The sequence below is a fragment of the Schistocerca cancellata genome, chromosome 2, assembly GCF_023864275.1.
Source record: "Schistocerca cancellata isolate TAMUIC-IGC-003103 chromosome 2, iqSchCanc2.1, whole genome shotgun sequence".
Lineage (NCBI taxonomy): Eukaryota > Metazoa > Arthropoda > Insecta > Orthoptera > Acrididae > Schistocerca > Schistocerca cancellata.
In genome coordinates this window covers 1,059,951,783-1,059,973,470 of record NC_064627.1, presented here as the reverse complement: position 1 = coordinate 1,059,973,470, position 21,688 = coordinate 1,059,951,783, and the positions used below count along the sequence as shown (strand labels likewise).

General features: G+C 37.9%; 1 protein-coding gene across 1 annotated transcript in view; it reads right to left on the bottom strand.

The window, feature by feature from the left end:
- Positions 1-628: 628 nt before the first annotated feature.
- Positions 629-21,688, bottom strand: part of LOC126163061 (39S ribosomal protein L10, mitochondrial) — a 37,318-nt gene continuing 16,258 nt past the window's right edge. The window contains exons 3-5 of the mRNA XM_049919961.1: positions 6,645-6,755; positions 5,634-5,832; positions 629-1,023 (exon numbers count right to left, since the gene is read on the bottom strand). Of these exons, the coding sequence (XP_049775918.1) occupies positions 815-1,023; positions 5,634-5,832; positions 6,645-6,755 (519 nt within the window). The 3' untranslated portion in view covers positions 629-814. The remainder of the gene's footprint in view (positions 1,024-5,633; positions 5,833-6,644; positions 6,756-21,688) is intronic.

The window sequence follows — 21,688 nt, the reverse complement described above, 5'->3', positions numbered from 1 at the left end:
GGAAGTTACATAGCTATTTCAAGCATACTGCTGGTTGCTGGCTCTGTGACAAGAAGATGCATCATGGAGTGGAACTGATAGTCCTACTTGTGTGTGCTCTTTTGACTCCAACCAGACTGACATCTGATTCAGATGACTAAATGATAATGAAAATATTAAGCAGATGAAATGAGTTGTCAATCTGGTTTGGTACCAATAAAATAATGTATTTCGTGAACTAGTGTCTGCCTCTGTACTACTTTGAAAACAGGTAATGTGTATTTTGATGACTACTAGGAATGACAAAGGTTGGCTACAAAATTTAAATGCATAGATATGAAAATGTACATCCGATTGGCCTTGCAGTCTAATCATAGTGTACATTTTGCAACATCAACTTATAATATATGGACTACCTGTTTAATGTGATTTTAAGAGAGTAATGAAGTCAACCTTTCAAAAGAAATAAAAAAATAGTCTAGGAGATTATTTTCCAAGCTTTTAAGATCTTTCCAGAATAAAATTTTCACTCTGCAGCACTCTGTGCACTGATATGAAACTTCCTGACAGATTAAAACTGATGCTGCACCAAAAGAAATTTGCTGTAGCAAACTATTAAAACAGAAAATAACACAGTTACACAACAGAGTTTAAAGGTGTAATACACAGTGTCATTGTTTTGATAGATCATATATACACTACATCTTACAACTGTGTTTAACAAAATTTCTCTTCTTTCACAACTCAACAATACTTCACTGACATGGATCAGCCATACAAAGGCCAGCTTAATGAATGAGCTGCAGTTTCAGTCCAAATAATCTACATCACTTTCTCAGGTTTCCTCTGGTTTCTGGAGCAGTTCTGCATGTTTCTGCAAGTGGCTGACGAGTGTTCTTTGGTGGTGTGTGATGTTACTCAAGACTTGGCTTACAGCAGAATTTAGTGTCGCAACAAGGCCAGCTTGAGCCGTTGTCAAATCTGGCAAATTACTGTACATAACAATTTCATTTCTACTCAGAAGGCGATCTTCGGCAATGCAAGCTGTAAAATAATCATATAATTAATGTAAATAAACAGGCTTTAAAGCCAAAACAAGATTAAGCAAAGTGGGTAATGTTTCACATAATTTATAACTGTCTATGTTACCTTTCTGTCTGTCACTTCTTCCAAGACATCTATACTCATTAATTTAACACATATAAGGCAATGAAATGTGTAAAACCTGACACAGCCTATATCTTATCTACAACACACTTCACAAAAACAAATTCTCACTAACTCGAGTAAAGTCTCACCTATTTTCATGTGAATAATGGGTCCATCACCACTTAAAACTCATGATTTCCTTAGATCAAATGAGAAAATCATATATATTTCCTAGTGGTAATGATTCTATTGAAAGTAATATATCATTACCACTGCACCGTTAGAAAAGCAACTGTATGCTATTGTAGTCTCTCAACCTGCAGCAGAATTACTATTACATAATTGAAGACTGTCAGAAGCTCTGCTCAAAAACTGACCAGTGCACCACATCATTTAGTGTGAAGTTCATCCTTTGCAGTCTCAGAGCTAATCAAGAATATTTGTTCCCATTATGAAACAGTGAAATTGTTTTTTCCAGTGGACTGACAATACACAGCCATTTGTGTAACTTATCCTCAAAATTCTACAGCAGAGTTTACTGGCAGTGAACAGTGTGTATGCCAACAATACTGGTAAGGAATTTACAACTCTGTGACTGTGATTAACTTCTGGAAAACCACTCTGCACTCTGGCTGTACTGTGTAAGATACACAATTTGTCTTAGCATGGGCAGCAGCTACGACTGATTTGTCATCTGGTAATTCATGTTAGTTTCCTGATAAAAATCATTTGTCTAATGCAGTAATAATATGAGGAGGATGTTTTCTACATTCTATTGATCCAAAGCTACTACTGAAATGACTGCTGGTTTCAAAATCCAACTAACAATCAATATCATTTCTGAACAATGTCAAATGGTACTAGATGACCACCAGAACAGATTGTGGAACAAACAGAAGGCAGAGACTTTAAAATCCATGACCCATGTTCCCCAGTAAAATAACTGAAGGAGCAGAGATGAATAAGCATTTAATAAATTGGAAAAAAAGAGCATTGCTGCATTGTCACAAATAAGCCATCGCTTGATAAATGCCATTTTGTCTTCGTGTCCAACAGTAGAAAGACAGTGCCCTGATAGCTTCCAACTACTAATCATTAATATGTGAACAGCAAGTATGAACGCAATTGTGTCAGACACAAGGCATATACAAGTAAGACCAGTAACAATGATGTGATGTCATTTGTTATACATCGTCGTATGAATCATCTCCTTTGATGTGATTCTGTTTCTTATTCATTGGTTCATGCGTAGGATACTATGCAAATATAATCACTCTACACAGAAGACTGCTTACATATCACTTGTGCGACTCATCCTAGAATATTGACCAAGTGTGTGGGAACTGAACCAAATAGAACTAACAGGGGACATTAAATGTAAACAGAGAAGGGCAGCACAGACGGTTGCAGGTTTGTCTGAACCATGGGAAAGTGTCCCAGAGCGGCTGAAGCAACTGAAATGGCAAACATTTGTATACGGACAAAAGCTAGCCCAAGAAAACCTACTTACAGCATTTCATGAGCTAGCTTTAAATGATAAACCTGGGAATGCACAGAGGTATTTAAATAGTCACTCTTCCCATGCTCCATAAGTGAATGCACAGGAAGAAGACCTAATAACTGGTACACTGGAAGTTCCATCTGCCATGCTCTTCATAGTGGTTTGCAGAGTACTGATGCAGATGTACATCACACATGCAATTCCTATTGTTAATGAAGTGTCAAAGTTAATTTTTTGAATCTGGAGCTGCAATTACTTAAAAAAAAAATTCTTGAAACATTTTTTATGTGAGTCTCCGTGTATTTTTAAATGTGGTACCACACATTTTTACTACTGTCTCATTTAATTCTCCAGCTGCAATTAATAAAAAAAATTCTTGAAACATTTTTTATGTGAGTCCGTGTATTTTTAAATGTGGTACCACACATTTTTACTACTTTTCGATTGAGGACCCTTTTGGATTGAGGATGGTCAGAGTTGGGTCAGAAGTGCTCACATCACTGTGGATGGTGCCCTGTTATGCTGAAAATGAGAGAGGTCAGATGACCTGCTGGGCTGGAGAGACACGCCAATGTTGAATGAGTATCATCAAACCTCTCCTGAGTCAGTTTGGATGTGATAAGTAGATGCATTGCCTTGCTGAAGGTATGAGTTCCCTGCAGAATCTTACAACCAAACAAACTGATGCAGATGACTGGACAACAGGTTCCTGTACTGAAACTTCATGGGCAGATGGGGACTTGTATCTGCCAGGAAGTTTCAAATCAGTGCATACTTCACTGCATAGTGAAAATTCATTCTGAGGACTAGTGTTTTGTTTCCCAGAACAGACATATCAGATGACCATTTCATCACAAGTGATCATCCCCTTCCCACGAACCTTTCCACCACCTGCCTTAATGATGCCCTATTGGGAAGCAAGGTGTATTGTGCAACATGCTTGTACCTGTAATTGACTCGTACCAACAACTTCAGTGAGCCATTAGCCCTTTCATGTTTACACCGTCCATTTGCATTGTTGTTCTACCAATGCTAGATTCTGTGCCCCACTGCAAGGCAGTGGTTCGGGGTATAGCTGTACACTGGTTGTTCAACGATTCCAGATGGTATGGTTGTACACTAATTGTTACAAAGCATTGAAATGGTTAGTTAATAGCTGCACTGTAGCCTGTGTTTATCCACTTTACAGTCAGCACTAGTCAAGGACAATCCCTATTATCAACACATTATCTCCCACAATATTCAACTCTGTATGTGGCAATATCCCTAAATTTTTTGTACTCACTGTGCACCCCTGACATAATGATCATGAAATGCCCACTGATATAGAATGTCCCATACATCCACAATCTGGCCATTAATTGTATATGCTGATACTGTAAATCTTGCCCATCTTGGTTTTGACTGTCACACATACAGTTCAAAACTTACAAAGACACCCAAGACACGTAACTCGTTGAAGTATTCCATTTGCTGTGATGTCAGGAGTGATCTTTTACATACACCACAGCTGTCTTTAATTCATAATTTAAGTGCCGTTGGCTACTGCATAGGAAGAATGATCAAACTTTCTCCAATTCTAACTGTGACAATTCACCTTTCCTGTTTATAGAGTACTTGGTGCATGGTTATCTTACTAGTTGCCACATCTCTACTCATATCTGACAAAGATCACTAACAACTGAATTGTGTTTACTTGTGGCTTCACAGCTGTCTTCCATTTTATGGTAAATTATTTTATTTATTCATATTTGATATTGAGTACTGCTTGAGTGTTTGGGATCTTCACCAGGTCAGATTAAGGAAGAAATTGAAGCAATTCAGAAGCATGTTGCTGTATTTTCCAGTAGGTTCAATTAACCATACTACATAGCTGCTCTATGAACTCAAATGGGAATCCCTATAGGAAAGAAAACATTCTTTTCATGAAGAAACTTTAAAGAAGCAGTATTTGTGACAAACTGCAGAACAATACTACGGCCACTGACACATAAGGACCTCGGAGGCAAGATAAGTTAGGGCTCATGTGGAAGCATGTAACCATAGTTTTTTCCCTCGCTCCATATGCGAGCAGAATGGAGCTTGGATGTAGAAATAGATGTGGATTAACAACATACACTCCAATCGTCTCAGGAAAAAAATATACGAAGTTACAAAAATGGTCATTCCTCAAGCACAGTTATGCATTAGATTGGTTGTGCCTGTGCCAAAATTAATAAGTTGGACACTAAAATACTAACAACACCTTTATAACTGACTCTGCTGTGCCCACACCCACAATTTGCAAGCTGCCTGCAACAAAAAGATGGCCAAATCTGGCACATCATGCGAAAGCCATATGGATACTAAAGTCTGCATACATCATCTCAATACTAATATCACACACTGGCGTTATCACAAAGCTAATTGTGAGGAGCCTACAGGACCTAAGATGATTTTGAATCATCCTCTCTATTGGTTATTACAAAAAGCATTTGTGCTGAACACTCAGATACTTTGATGGATTCTTGAGAATGTAGTTAAGCTATTGATAATTTTTGTTTCTTTAACAGCTATATCAATGTCATGTAAAAAGAGTTAGCAAATAAAAAAATTAATACTTCATGTTTGTACCCTTCCACATTTGTGTTTTTCTTTTGGTAGGAGCAAGAATTCCAGTGGGAAGAGCTTCAGTGGATTTTCAAAAATTGTGGAGCTCATAATGGACTTGCACTCATTTTACACACTTTATGCCATTCTTTATTTCTTATTTTCTAAAGTTTCACAGTTTTTCCATTTAATGCCAATAATATTCTAAAAAGTTATAAAGAATGGTACACTAATTAAGATACCTACTTGGCTATGTGGAACCTGAGTATAAGATTTATATTATATATGCATACTTGTTTCATATTACCAAAATGGGGTTTGTTTATGTAATATTTTCATATTCAGCTTCATACAAAGGACCACAGTTCTTGGAAATGATTTTGAGGGTTATAAGTCTCAAAGATGTAATACTTACTCATAAGGATCAGCTGAGGAATACGCTTTGAAATTTTCAAAAGCTGTGCCAGTTGCAGTTCTGGACTGAATACTACTGCTGTTCTTGACTGAAATAGGGGCAACACTGCACTATATTTTGTATTTTCCAAAGCATACTTGATTATATTTGGCCCATACTGCTTTATGGCCATGTTGTGTTTATGGAACATAACTCTTGCCTGAGAAAAAAAATTCTTTAGTGAATCAAATGAAAATTAAATTCTATACCAGAAAGTGGCAGAGGTCATTTAGGGCTTTACAATGAACTGAATTTCAATCTAAAACTAACAGCTACAATACAAAACAAAAAGAGTCTTATCACATCTAGGAAAAAATATTTGTATGCCATACCATGCCATACATTTCAGCCACATGGACTGAATGCTCTGCCTACAAGATGATTATTTTAGGTTGGCACTGAAGGAATACCACTTCTACCTACAAACTTATAGTTACAGACAACAAGAATGTGTCTCAATACAAACATAAAGGTGGGTGAAATTTTTATCATTCATGAGTAAACTGAACATGAAAACCTTTACAAGCATAATTAGGTGTCAGATATTTCTATGTTTATTACATCCAAAAGAAAAGGTTTTTTAGGTTGAGAAAGATTTTGAAAATGTTTGAGTAACAGAGCAGTCCTAAATGGCCTTTTATCAGAGAAAATGGAGAATCAGAGCTTCATTTAAGGTTCCTCTTTAAGACTGTATGCAAAATAGTACCAGCCGACTCAGAAAATGTGAAGTAACATTTCTGCTCTTGCACTCAGTAACTAATTAGTTAAGCAAATTCAAAAGGACATAGGTTACAGTAGTTATCCAGTAATGAACAGACTTGCACAGGATAGAGTAGCATGGTGAGCTGTAACAAACCTGTCTTCAAACTAAAGGCCATGGCAGCAATAGTGATGCTAGTCATTTCCTTATTCCAAATCTTTCCAGTTATGTTGTGCAGAAAATTTTAGCTACACGAAGAGGCAATTACTTACTTTGAACTGGTCTTCACCTTTTATTGGGTTGGCATGAAAAAATGCAACCATTTTTGACTGGTTAAACCAATGCAAGCATTCTTTTGCAATTATCAGCTCATATGGGTTTTCCTGAAACAAAAGAATAATTTATTGTACATCTGAAATATGTAGCTTTGAGTGTCTGCTGTTTTTTCATTACTATTTGAGTTCCCACCAATAATTCCATAGCTAGTACTACAAGTTCCCACAAGACCAGGGATAGGGTATAGCCTTAGCCATGAGAGACCACAGTGGTATAAAACAAATAAACTCAGTAAGGCAAATGAAATTCAACTCCCTAGTAACTGTAGCTGTGAGATAGGAGATATTAAATTCAAATAACTGCCTACTAAAGTGGAAGAGGTGATAAAGACTATAAAAAGAGGTAAATCACCTGGGCTGGATGAAGTAAGTATGGCGCTAGTGAAAGAAGCTGGCATTGTTGGAAAGCAGTGGCTCTATCGGGTCATGAGAACAGTATGGAAGAGGACACCTGCTGAGTGGAAAAAGGGAATCCTAGTGCTAATTTTTAAGAAGGGTTGCAGGGCACTGTGTCAAAATTCTAACGGAGTAACTTTGGTTTGCCATACTGCTGAGGTATTTGAGAAGATTCTGGAAAAGAGCATACACAAGGTAGTCGGACAGGGAGGAACAATATGGGTTTAAATCAGGAAAGTCTATAGAGGATCTAATTTGAAATGTAAGGCATCTCCAAGAGTGTCAGTATGAATATGGTAATGATTTAGTAATGGTGTTCTTAAACACTGAGAAGTAAAGTTATATGTACTGACTTGGCAGAAAATCCTAAGAAATTTTGGTCTTATGTCAAAGCAGTAGGTGGATCAAAACAAAATGTCCAGACACACTGTGATCAAAATGGTACTGAAACAGAGGATGACAGACTAAAGGCCGAAATACTAAATGTCTTTTTCCAAAGCTGTTTCATAGAGGAAGACTGTCGCACAGATGACAAAATGGTATATATCGAAATAGATGACAGAGGGATAGAAAAACAATTAAAATAGCTCAAAAGAGGAAAGGCCACTGGACCTGATGGGATACCAGTTCAATTTTACAAAGAGTACGCGTGTACTGTAGGTCTCTAGAAGAGCATAGCGTTCCAAAAGATTGGAAAAGGGCACAGCTCATCCACATTTTCAAGAAGAAACGACGAACAGATGTGCAGAACTATAGATTTATATCTCTAACGTTGATCAGTTGTAGAATTTTGGAACACGTATTATGTTCGAGTATAATGACTTTTCTGGAGACTAGAAATCTACTCTGTACAAATCAGCATGGGTTTCGAAAGAGACAATCGTGTGAAACCCAGCTCCCGCTATTCGTCCATGAGACTCAGAGGGCCATAGACACGGGTTCCCAGGTCCGTAAGGCATTTGATACAGTTCCCCACAGTCGTTTTATGAACAAATTAACAGCATATGGACTATCAGACCAATTGTGAGATTGGATTGAAGAGTTCCTAGATAAAAGAGCGCAGCATGTCATTCTCAATGGAGAGAAGTCTTCCGAAGTAACAGTGATTTCAGGTGTGCCGCAGGGGAGTGTCGTAAAACCGTTGCTATTCACAATATATATAAATGACCTTGTGGATAACATCGGAAGTTCACTGAGGCTCTTTACGAACGATGCTGTAGTATATCGAGAGGTTGTAACAATGGAAAATTGTACTGAAATGCAGGAGGATCTGCAACGAATTAACGCATGGTGCAGAGAATGGCAATTGAATCTCAATGTAGACAAGTGTAATGTGCTGCAAATACATAGAAAGAAAGACCCTTTATCAGAGAGATTAGAGCCCACGCAGAGGCATACCGACAATCTTTCTTTCCACGAACAATACGAGACTGGAATAGAAGGGAGAACCGATAGAGGTACTCAAGGTACCCTCCGCCACATACCGTCAGGTGGCTTGTGGAGTATGGATGCAGATGTAGATACAAAAGTGTGAAAAGGAGCAAGATCTTGGAAACTCTTCACAAAAGTGGAATTTGAGAGCTTAATATGAAAAGGATAAAGGAAATGTACGAGGAAAGAAGATAGATTGGTTTGAACAAAAATAATGGACTGAAGTAAGGCAGTGCATTATCTCCTCTAATTTTAATGGCTTTACAGATGAGATAATGATAGGAACGACAGCGCAAACAGGAGATGAAAATATTGAAGTGTTACTGTTTGTAGATAATTTAATGGTGTGGAGAAAGAGAGGTACAAGAAAGATTAAATATATGGGAGAAAGTGGTGTCATAGTATGGATCAAAATTTAATGCAAAGAAGTGTGAAGAGATGGTGACAATTAGGAACAAAAGGAGAGTGGAACAAAAATAAGAATTAGATGACAAGTACCAATGAAAGTGTGAAGTTTCAAGTACCTGGGGAGCATAATAGAAGACAGGAGGAGGAATGATAAGGAAATAAATGAAAGGTGGAAGGTGAGCTCATTGTTTGCTGCAGAGTGTTAAGAAGCCTGGTCTGAAACAAGGATATACTGTCAAAAAGTAAGCAAATGTTGTACCGAGGATATTATGCTACAGTACTCCTGCACTGACGAAAAGGCAGGTGGACACGATACAGGCCTGTGATATGAAATTTCAAAGAAATACACTAGAACTTACCAGAATGGATAGGGAAATAGATGAGACAGCGAGAGGCCAGCCTATGAAATGACAACAGGAGACAAGAGACCAAGAAGCAGACCAAGGAGAAGAGAGAGCATTGGAATGAAGGAATGTGTGCCAAAGAGAGGAGGAGACCGGGACACAGTGAAGAGAAAAACATGGTGGGAGGACAGCAAAAGATGGAGAGATTTGTTACACAAACAGACCCAGTCAGGGGCTGCAAACTGTAGGTGGTGGAAATGATGATAAGGGCAAAACATGAACCATTGAAAGTGGATCCGTTAAACTAAATAGACAGGTATTGCTTTCTCCAGCACCAGACAAAAGTTTTGCCAAATCATGTGCTAAAGAGCCCATAAAAATCATCTGATCACTAAAACGCAGTAACTCTGCCAGTTATTATGGTATTTCATGGTATTTCCACCAAAATACTAAACTCTTGTGCTGACTTAGAGGCACTTCCCCTTGACATACTTTTGCAATAAGTGAAGGTGTATTTCATGAATTATTCAAGAATACAGTGGAAACACCTATTTATGAAATTGGGAATAATAACCTCTAATTATAGACCCCTCTCCCTCCTTCCTTGGTCCCAAATTTTTGAGGAGAAAGTAGCTTAGAATATGATACTGTACCACTTGTCTGAGGAATATCTTTTAACAGAAGCACAGTATAGCTTTCCCACTGGTCAGTTACAAATACATATCGGCTGATAAACAATGACCTTAGTCCATAAACATGTGGTGTGGCCTTCTGAAGAATCACATCATTAGTCCCTGTTTTATTGACGGGATTCTAAACAATCACAAGTACCTACAGTTTCTGACACATATGCTGCCATAGTTATTGAAAGACAACCAACTTGATATAAGGCAAACCATGTGGGATCAACATGACAGGTGTCCCAGGTAACTACAGACCTTTTTAATGGAACCTTTGGGGATCATCGGATCGATTGCTTAAAAAAAAATCAGTGTCCTGCACACTCACCTGATGTAGCAACCCTGTACTTTTTTTTTGTCTGTGGGGAAAATTAAAATAAGAGGTCTACAAATGAACACTACCAACTCCCAAAGACATTTAATGCCATATAACACAGGCCTGTGCTGTGTTAAGACCAGACGAAATTCAATACGCAGCGTTGTCTGTCCAGAATAATTTTGCACAATGTATCACTACTTGCGCTAAGTTTTTTGACACATGTAATAATAAACACTTATGAACAATTACTAATTTCTGCACATTGTGTCTTTAAAATCCTCATTGAAGGCTTTTTCCAGTGACACAGGAACATTAAAAATAAGTCTGAATCATAAATAGGCAGCTAAAAATTACTCGGGTGTATCAAAGTTTGCCACATTGTTTGCTAAAGCTTGGAAAAAATTGTACTTTAGTCTACTTACTCATTCTGGACACATTTTGGATGGTTTGTCTTAGTTACCTAACCTCTAGAGAAGTGCAGCTCTTGAACCTTCAGAAGTTCAAATATTAAGGAAGGAGAATGAGTGTTTAATATTCCACTAGCAACAAGGTCATTACAAACAGAGAATAAGCAGTAATGCACCTCAAAAAAGTCAAGGTGAGTGCATTGAACCGAAATCAGAATGGCTGGACTGGTATTTGCATTCCACTCTTTCTGAATGTGAGTGGAATCTCGCTAAGTCTGCACCATTTTTCTCAATGAAGTATTGTAAATCCTCTTTAATTCAAGGAATTTGGGAAAAACTGAATGACACAAATCGTCACAAATTCAGAGACCTTTTACTTTTCCTGAATCATCAGGCCACTTATTGGACTTCATTTAGCTCACTGTTGAGTAAACCACAAATTAAGGACTTCACTAGCTTTTTCATAATTTCATGATTTCATAGTTTTATGTTCAGCAAATTTTGACACTTTTTTTAAGTAGAAGAACAAGATACTTTGGTAGAATTCCACTGGTCTAGTTTGGCTCCATTTCGTCTCCAGTCACCTACTGTTACTTCACATGCACCCAATATGCCACCATCTTTTTTAAAGTCAACCCACTGTTGAAACTTTTCAATGATAAAACTGTCATCTCCAACAAAACAAATTTTCTCTTTTATTTTATTGAGCCTGCAGCGATATTGGTGAAAAATGGCAAGAACAATAATAAATATGTAACATGACCTGATAATAATACACACTGTACTGAGCATCAGCAGACACTGGCTGACTGGCAACAGGTTAAAACAATAATAGTGGCTAAAGCAGACACGATCGTAAACAATGTATGCATGCTCATCTCGGCCACGAAGCACACCCACTCCCTGCTTATTATCAGTTTTATTCGTGATATTCTTTTGATTTTTCTTCTTCTTCTTCTTCTTCTTTTTTAACACAGTATTGATCTATCATCTACCTCAGATTAAACGGATGCTCAGATTGCCAGGGATCAAATTACTGAGATTTTATTGTAATTAAAAAAATACTTTTAAGGGCAAGAAATTAACAAGACAAAAAAGTAAGTAATTTGTGTAACATTTGTGAGTGTACTGCAGCATAATATACTTAACAATGATGCAATATAAATACTGTGGAATAGGAAAATACAGTTTCAACAAAGTATATACACAAATGAAAGTGAGTAGTTATCACTGCATAAGCAGGGCTTCCAACAATTGATAAAGTTCTACTCTGAGTTGGAATAATGCAAAGAGATACACATATAATGGCTTATTAACTGAATACAGAAAAATAAGTCAAGAATAAACTGACACAGACTTAACAATCCTTCAACTGAACAGCAGCATGTATTATGGAATGCTATGTAGTGAAACAGAAAATTATTCATGTAGATCCTTCCTGAAGTGAAAGAGCACACACTTACTGCCAAAAGTGGCAAATGTTGTTATATAAAATAGCAAAAAGAATAGCTTTAAATATTAGCTACTGAACTAACAGGGCACAATTCCTTAGAGACTTTAAATTTATTTCAGTCACCTATCAGTAGCGTGGTACACTTTTCCTAATTTCACTTCTTCTAGACAAAGCCTCAAATCTAAAGAGTAACATTATTCTGCAAGGATAGAAACAAAAACTAAACATCCTACACAGCTGCAGCATGATGTCATATGCCATGGCACAAGAAAACACTGAAAGACATTCACATTAATGATATTCGGTAGTTATCAACAACAGATAGAAATGGTTGTGTCATTCCTGTATATAATCTAATGGTATAACACATCACTGCAGGCACAAGACAATAGTAAGTGTAAAGCCCAGTGAAATTTAAGGAGCTAAAAAAATTCATGCGCATAAAATGTGAATGCAACATTCATAATTTCGCTACATTATCCAAACATAATTTGAAGAGTCGTACAGAAAATTACAGTATTTAGTTGCAGACTCCACTATTTCGTGCTCATAAAATCTAAATGCAACAGAGATAGGCACACTCAAATTAAAGGAAAGTTAATGGGATTTTTGAAAAATCAAGAAAAACCATAACACCAAATTCATCCACATATTTACAGGGGTTTTTAAACACTGTAATGAACAACTTGAACCACATTGCCATTAAATTATAACAAAAGATTTGAAAACAAGTTCTAACAGTTGTTAAAAATCATGCAGCAACTGCAATGCTGTTGCTATACAGTCACAGAAAATGAAAAAAAAAGACAGTACAGAAATTAAAGCTCATAAAAGCTCCCTTGACAGATATATAACGAGTATTCAAATGAAAAGGTATGAAACATCAAACAACCAAACTGACTGAAATTGGAATATGCCACTTTGGGATAAAGAACTGAGACATCTAGGTAATGGAAGCATGCGTCATCACCTCCTCCCTAAAAAAATTCAAAGCTGTACCCTCAGCAGACAAGGTGATACCATCTTTTTCAATGTACGAGGTCTGATAGAGTCCGTGCAAGGTATGGTGGCCGATGTGCAGTGACCAATTTTCGTCCAAAGCACTGGGTGAGTTCATTTATTTTTTAGGAAGGGGAGGCCAACACCATCTGCCACCTTTCGGTGGGTCAGCAATGACAGAAACAAGGCGCACCCTGCAGTCTTTCTCAAACAATTTTACAGAAACTACTTACTAAAAAGAAAAAAAAATCATTTTCAATTTACTTGTAGCTTTATATGACAGGTTCATTATGATGTGCCCATCATTTCATTAATGGTCATAGTATTGTGTGAAGTAAGAGACTGCATGAAATTAAAAAAAAAAAATTGTAATGAAAAATAGGGGACACTATGATTTTTGCTTCTGGTCGATATTACATATGTTGCTGCATATGAAATTTAGCTCACTCATTTACAATCGTGCCGTGCTAGCGATAAAGTCAGAGTAAAATATCCACAACATTCCTCATATTCGATAAACGGTTCCAGATATTGAAATGAGATTTTGGCAAGTGATAGCACACAAATAGAAGAGTATTATGCTACAGTTATTATGCAAAATGTCATTATCAACCATTTTATTCCAGTATCTACAGACTTTTTCCATGAAACAATGTAATTTTTAAGGGCCAACGATAGTTGGTGAAACGAGAAATACTATTGGTTTTGGAACAATTTAAGTAAAGACATATACGTTTATTTTGTAACAAGAACGCACTTCTGTACAAGATACTGATCTTACCTTTCCTCAGTTCCTCACTTAATAAACCACTGTTTCGGAATTCTTTTGCAATTGCATCTGCACAACATGTTTGTGAGATGAGACTGTGCACGTTCCACTGTGTTTTGGCAAAAGAAGCAAATTTTAACATGGCAACACGAGAAATGTGCAAGTTTTACTCCAAATTCGCCACTCTTGACACATCTCTGGAAGTTACAAATGGTTAACAAGCCAGACAAAAATAAATCACTGCATTTTTGGCAGAATTTTTTTTTAGATATTAAGAAACTCAGATGTGACAGATCTTTTTGAATGGTCTCCATGCATGCAAGTGTGGGCTTGGAGGGGTCCTGCTTAATATGTACAAAAAATCTGGGTGTAGGTTTGAGTTTAGAATGGCATTTCTCGTTCAGCACTCGGCATTTCCCCTACATCACCTGCCCACAGCCCCCAACACTACTGCTTTCCCCATACATGCCCCGTGTCTGTATATCTACTGGCCACAATATTCTGTGTGGACTCTTCTCATTGAACTCCTCGAGCATGGAAAACCATTAACAGTGACGTATACTGTGAGACAATCCGTAATCTACACAAGTCTATCAAGAGCAAATGGGCTGGGTTGCTCATGGAAGGCGTGATTCTGCTCCACAAGAATGCATGCCCACATTTTTCTAAGGCCACACAAAGTATAATGGCCAAGTTCAAGTGAGTACAGCTTGAGCATATGCCTTACAGACTGAACATGTCACCCTGAGACTTCCATGCATTTGGTCAGCTAAAAAAACATTTCAAAGGAAAGCGCTTCAACTCGGACGATGAACTGAATGACTCAGTACAGAACTTGCTCCTGTCGCAGCTACAGAAATACTTGGAATCGGGAATCCTTCAGTTTATGAAACAGTGGGATAGTTGTTGTCAGACCCCTGGTGATTACATCTGAGTAAAGACTGCAATTATACCCACAGTGTTGTTTCATACCTTTTCTTTTGAATATTCCTCATAGTAAACAAGTAACTTGAGTCTGACAGCTTACAGGATTTTCATGGAAATGTAATGCCAAGCATATAAAAATTACAGACTAATGAGCAATTGTGTTGCTGTGTCACTCTGTCACAACATAAAACTGAACAGCTTGGCTTAACATGTGGCTGAGATGTCAGAGCTTGAACTGGTCCAAGCCATAACAATCTAACAAAAGACAGGCAGCTCAAATCATACCGACACATTTGATCAAGCCAGAGAGAGGGTAATCAACATGTAGGACATTACACCTTCAATGTGGTGCAGGCACTGGGTTCTCCATCTGCACAATTCTTGGTTTACATCTACATCTCTACTCCAAAATCCCCTTTATGGTGTGTGAAGCTGAGAGTACTGTGGATAATAATATCATTTTTCCTTTTCCTATTCCATTCACAAATTATTGGAGGTACAAGCATCTGTCAGTACACCTCCAGATGAGTTCTAATTTCTTTGATTTCTCTCATGATCGTTTTTCTATTCTGTGTGGCACGGATGGAAACCGTTTACTGTCATTTGCTCCGGTGGGTACACTGAAACACAGGGAAACAAGCACACGTTTCTATGAGTTTCCAACAGACTAAGTTCATAAAGTGAACGAAGCACTAACAAGTTTGGGACATAGCAAAGTCAGTGTAGCAATACAAGAGTTCCAAATCAGTATCCACTCAAGATAAGAAACAAACTAAGTAATCTTGGCTATGCAGGGGCACAATACAAACAGCTAGAAAATACTGCAAGGAGTTAGGTGTGCTGCAAGCCTGGGTCACAGGCTCAGCTGCAAACAGTTGCCACCGGGTTATGCCACGTGATGCGCATATCTCAGTGATAGCTGCCTTATAATGGTGGCCCACAGCCACCTCTTGCAGCCTTTGCACCTCTGACACATCTGTGTCCAGGCTAGCCGGGGAATCAGAATCACTGTCAGATACAAAAATTGTCATTAACTGAGATACATGTAAGGGGAACTTGTATGTTGCTCAGCTCTTGATGAAATGTGTGCTCTCAGAATTGTAACAGTAAATATCTCCATGAAGCAGAACATTTATCATGCAAATGTAACTAGAGTTTTATGAGCACCTTTGTACCTCAACTTAAAAACAGATGTCACCAGTCAAAGGCTGTGGACAACAATGTGTCAGGAGAGAGAGAGAAAAAGAGAGAGAGAGAGAGAGAGAGAGAGAGAGAGAGAGAGAGAGAGATACTGCCTTCAACCATCATGGATTGTAGCATGGACAACAGAGAAACAAATCACTTGCCAAATCAGTGTTTAACAACTACAGCCATTACGCATATCCAGAACCAATTCCTTGGTAAGGATTACAAAAGCCGCTGCCACAGATATGAACCTCACCTCACCACATGTCACAGAGTACAGATTACCAATAGTGCAGAAATGCTACCAATGGTTGTTTAAAACAAGAAAACTGTTACCTGGACTGTTGAGTCATGGTACATATTGGTGCGTGCTAAGGGCAGGATACGAGGAAGTTGAAAACTACATGAAGCAATGCGTCCTGAATGATAACATGCCGTTCTTCAGGCAGTTAGTGAAGGTACTTGCTTCTATGGAATGTTTTCCCAGAATGAAATGGGGCTCTTGACACATCTTTCACTCTTCGAGTGAAAAATATTGGAATCTACTGTTCGATTATGTGCATTTGCTTGTCCCACTGCAGCACTCGCAGGCGAATTTACCTTCAGTAGACCAAGATACCACACCACTGCTACTAAGCTGATGCCGAATGGTAAGAGGAACACTCCACTTGCATGAGGTCAGCTTACATAAACCCTGTTGAGTATCTCGGCCACTGTGCAGCATGGCAGATAAATACTCATGGATGAGAATAGCACCCCATCACCTGATGTATTGTATACCACAATGCTTCACCTACACTTGTAGCATAAAAGGAAGTGCTACATGCTACTACATATGTCTAAGGTCTAATTCAACTGCTCATGAGATATTGCAATGCAATGAAAATAACTTTGTGATTGATGCTTCGGTGAGTTGAGCAGTAGGAGATAATCACCAGCCAATTGCAGATCTTTCTCGAGTGCCACAAGCTCACTGAATTGCCTATTTTGTAGGTAATTCACAAACCTACCCAGCTTGGCTAATAGTATATTGTCCGTTTTTTATTTATCTACCTTGACCTATCTATACTTATTCTTTCCTTTCCTATAATTCATATTGTAACATTTCTTTTCATTTCGAAATCATATGATCAGATTATCTCCTGAGAAATTAACCTGAAAGACTACTGTCACCAATGGAGGAGGTGCACGTACCATAAAGATCTGCAGGCTGCAGGAACCAATTGACAGCCATCGTTTTCCTATTTGTGTTTCCTGTATTTACTATGTAGTAATTTGTGCATAATACAAAACCAACAGCATGCTTTCAGCTCAAAGAGAAATAAAAGATAGTGCTAACAACACTGTATGAAAAATACATTCCTTGAGAAAAACAAATAACAGCTGCTCTCAAATTTTAGTTACTATGTATTTAAAAAGGCCTTGTGAATGGTCAACAGTAAATATTTGTAAACAATGTCTTATTTGTATATTTCCGAGTTCAATAACAGATTATCTATATTTATTTATTTTGCATGTCCAGGACTTAGATAATACAAAATAATGAAAATAATAACAAAATTCTGCCAGACACTGCTCACTTCTGTTATGTGGATGGTAAGCTCCAGAATTCCACTTCTCAATGACCTTATAACTTGCTGCATATAGATCTTCCGTGGTGCGAGGATTGGACAGGTTTCTGCAAACTAGATGATGTTGTGGGTTCAGCAGGTCACCATACTCATGTGAGTCATGTCCAGTCAAGAAGTCCCACTTCCTAAGGTTCACCTGTCCTCAATCGGTTGAGTAACTTCCATGTCACATATGGCAGATGAAAGCCTGCAGCAAGTTCCTCTTTGATGTCCTTTCGGTTAATGAATTTCGCCACAGCTCTGCGTGGCGAGTTCCAGATGGCGATGGAATTGCTAATATTTGGTGTATGAAGCTCTTCCTTATCCTAAACCTAGGTTTTTGGGGTTCATATCCAAACAGGGGCTGTTTGGTATTGACTTCCTGATTCTTTTTCTCCACTTCCACGACTGTTCTTCTGCGGGTGTCAGGTGGTGCTATACTCTTAATTTGATAAATTTTGGTGACAGGAGTTGGTTGTAAGTGGTCAGTCTCATTCAACGCTATATCCACCTGTTTGGCATGTGTGGAATTTTGCCAAACTGGTCCTATGAATTCTGCTTCAGACAAGCATTGTGCCAAGGAAGATATACAGAGCATGTTTGGCTGTGGGCCCCAGGTGGGGCCAGTAAGTTTATGATGGATGATGATGTTCTGGGCAGATAATTTTAGCTATGTTTCTTGGCAGTGATTTTGGAATTTGAGACTAAAATCCAACTTTACTCCCAGGTATTTTCCAGCATCATAATGGCATAGTTGCTACCCTCCTCAGCTAATATTTAATTTCCTCCTTGCTTTCTGCTTTCTCAGATGAGAGGCACAGACCTGCCTTCAAGGGCTACTATCAGCTTCATCTTCTCTTCCCCAAAGGGTTTGCCTTGAGCTGCTGTTGCTGTTTCATCTGCGTAAATAAATGTTCTTGCTCCAGAGTTGATTGGTTGGTCATTTGTGTATATGCTGTTCAGCAGGGGTTCCATTACTCTATCCTGAGGGACACCACTCTTCATGGTCCTCCATCAGTTCTTTGTATTCTGCAGAGTGACAATAAAACCCCCTGTTTTGCAGCAAACATTGGATAAACTGTAGTTTTCGGTGACTGAATATACCTTTTTATCAATTTCTTGTGGTTGATGTTGTCATACACTGCTGACAGGTCTATGAAAGCCACTCCTGTAGCCTGTGTTCTTTCATGTCCATCTTCTATGTACTGTGTCAGATTAAGGTTTCTACCACAGCATGACTTTCCTGGGCAGAAACCTGATTGACTATTTATGAGGTTTTATCAATATTTTGTGAGATACATCAAACATACTCACAATTGTCAAAGTGGACAACCATCAGTTGTATAATGAAACAACAAAAATGAAAATTTGTGCCTGATCAGGTCTCAAACCTGGATTTCCCACTACCATGAGCAGTCACCTTACCATTGGGCTATTCAAGCACGTCTCACAGCCAGACCCAAACTTTCATATATCAACCACGTTTCTACAACCTGCACTTGTACATCCATTATGTATATTCCCATTCAGAAGAGACATTTTAATCAAAAGTTGCTTGCCAAGTGTAATAAGTGGGGAATCCGGGTTCGAGTCCTGGCCTGGCACAAATTTCATTGTCGTCATTCCATTATACAGATGATGATTGTCCATATTAGCAACTGCAAATACATTTCATAATAGCTGTAGTTGACGCAGTGCTTGTTTTTCGGGCATGCATATGTAGTGGTGGTAGTGGTAAGTTCCAATGGGGCCAAACTGCAGAGGTCATCTGTCCCTAGACCTACACACTACTTAATCTAACTTAAACTAACTTACTATAAGGAGGTTGTTTGTGTTGTTACCCCTGGATGATAATTACGTGAAATATTTGTCAGGATTTGTAAGCAATGGGTCCTTGAGGTACAGGAATATGCGAACACTGAGATGTAAGTTTAAATAGTTTATTAACAAAAGACTGATTATAAAACACGCACACTACATGCACCCATCATCACTGTGTCTGACATCCTAACACCGGCTAATTACAGTTGTATCAAAAGGCTCCATGGTGAGCTAAGAAAAGATACATATTCGTGCCCGAGGCTGCACTAGTTATATGGTGCGCTGTGGACAGCGGCCAGTCGCTTACTCCCCTGTGGCACACTACGGCCGGACGCACATCTACTGACCAAGCAAATTGCCTGCATTCCAAGATAGGTCAGCTGGCTAGCACGTGTTACGTAACGTGCAAACCCGTAGACCCTTACATCACTCTCCCCAGAGAAAAAGAGCAAGCATAGGTGGCTCAAAACAACCTCCTGGGTGTTATGAATCTATTTCGCCATTTGTGGCATCAGAAGTCATTGCAACACGTATTTCATTTGCAGACACAGTAATGTTCGGTACAGAGAAGCGAGCCTTCTGGATGGCGGTTTCATACATGACAAATGCTGTTGACAAAAGACAAATTAATAAAAGCAATGAAAACACAATACTGACAATCAAATATGCATTAACATTACTGGATGAATTAAAGGACTTAATTCTATTCGCTGCTTCAATGAAGTTTAACTCATTATTGGAAGAAATTATATTTTCATGGATATCCTTAATTAAATCATTGTCTTCAGAAAAACTTGATAAGGAATGCTTTCCATATGCTAATATGTATGAATCATTGTAATAAACAGATAACATTCTCGTTAATGGCAAATGTCCAGTTGCATGAAATGTAGTTGGCAATACACTAGGCATATCAAATAGTTCAAGTGATAAATCAAAATGTGTGGCATTTAAGATTAAACCACTATTATTCAATTTGAGTGTAAAGGGTAGCTCAGGTGTATCATAATTTTTACATGTAAATGTGACATCAAGGGTGTAGTTAAATGAGAAAATTACACCTTCAGAACATCGTTTAAGAAATGGATGATAAAGATGCATTAAAATTCTAGGGCACTCATCTCTTGGGGGATGATTCATAAACAATTCTTTCTCTCAGCTGTACACTCTACTATCTAAGAATACTGATGATTCAGGGCAAATTAACTTATTACTACGTTTGCACATATTCAAATCATTTTTATTTTGGGACACAAAATACCTCCGATCCTTGCTGATCAGTAGATAATCATTTAGTACGTACTTTACATAAATACCTGCCTGTCTCCATTTCACAGGGTAAGTATAAATCTTATACATTTCAAAATTATGCTTTGATCTAGCAATGATATAGAAATAATAATAGTTAATTGATCTTGAATCATTAACGAGTGGGTGGTGGTTAACTTGTAGTAAGCATATAAATTGTAAGAGTTAACAGGGTAAATCATAGTATATGTTGCATCCAGCTTTCATCCAATTGCCAGTAGGATCTATAAACGTTGTTCTGGATGTAGTAGTACACTGCTCAAACAATCATTTGAACTACTTTCTATGGCTGTTCTTAAGTTAAGGGCATCAATTCTAGCATTTGATAAACTATCAGTAATCCTTAACAAAAGAGTGTTTAAATCTAAGTGTGCACTCACAGCATTTAATCCTTGGAATAGTCTTGGATACTTGCATTCGTTTCATTGCGAATTACATGGAAATGTGAGATAAACTGCTTAACAATCTGTTCAATGAAAACAGTATGGTTAGTAATGGTTCTTTGCATATTCTTTAATACGATAATTTCACTAGAGAGGTCAGTTGAATTTGTACTGGACTGTTGTTCAAGAGCTAATATTTTGCCTTTAACTTCCAGTAGATCTCGACTAGTTAAAGTACCAAATACAGTACGAAGGATACTCCCTCCAAAATCAAATCAGGCATGTTTATGCCTAATTAAAGATTTGTGTGGCAAAAGCATTAAAAAACTGTAAATCTCTTGTTCATAATTAGCAAATGTAGACTCTACCTGCATTTTGGCTGTGATCCAGTTGTTATACCACGATGTACCTATTTCCAAAATTGTGTCATTATCCTTAACAGAACGAATTAGGTCAATCTGCTTCTTTAAAGAACTCAGATTGTACTTGAGTACAAGTTTTGCATTACTTGTTGAAACTACCATGTCTGATTGTGGTTCAA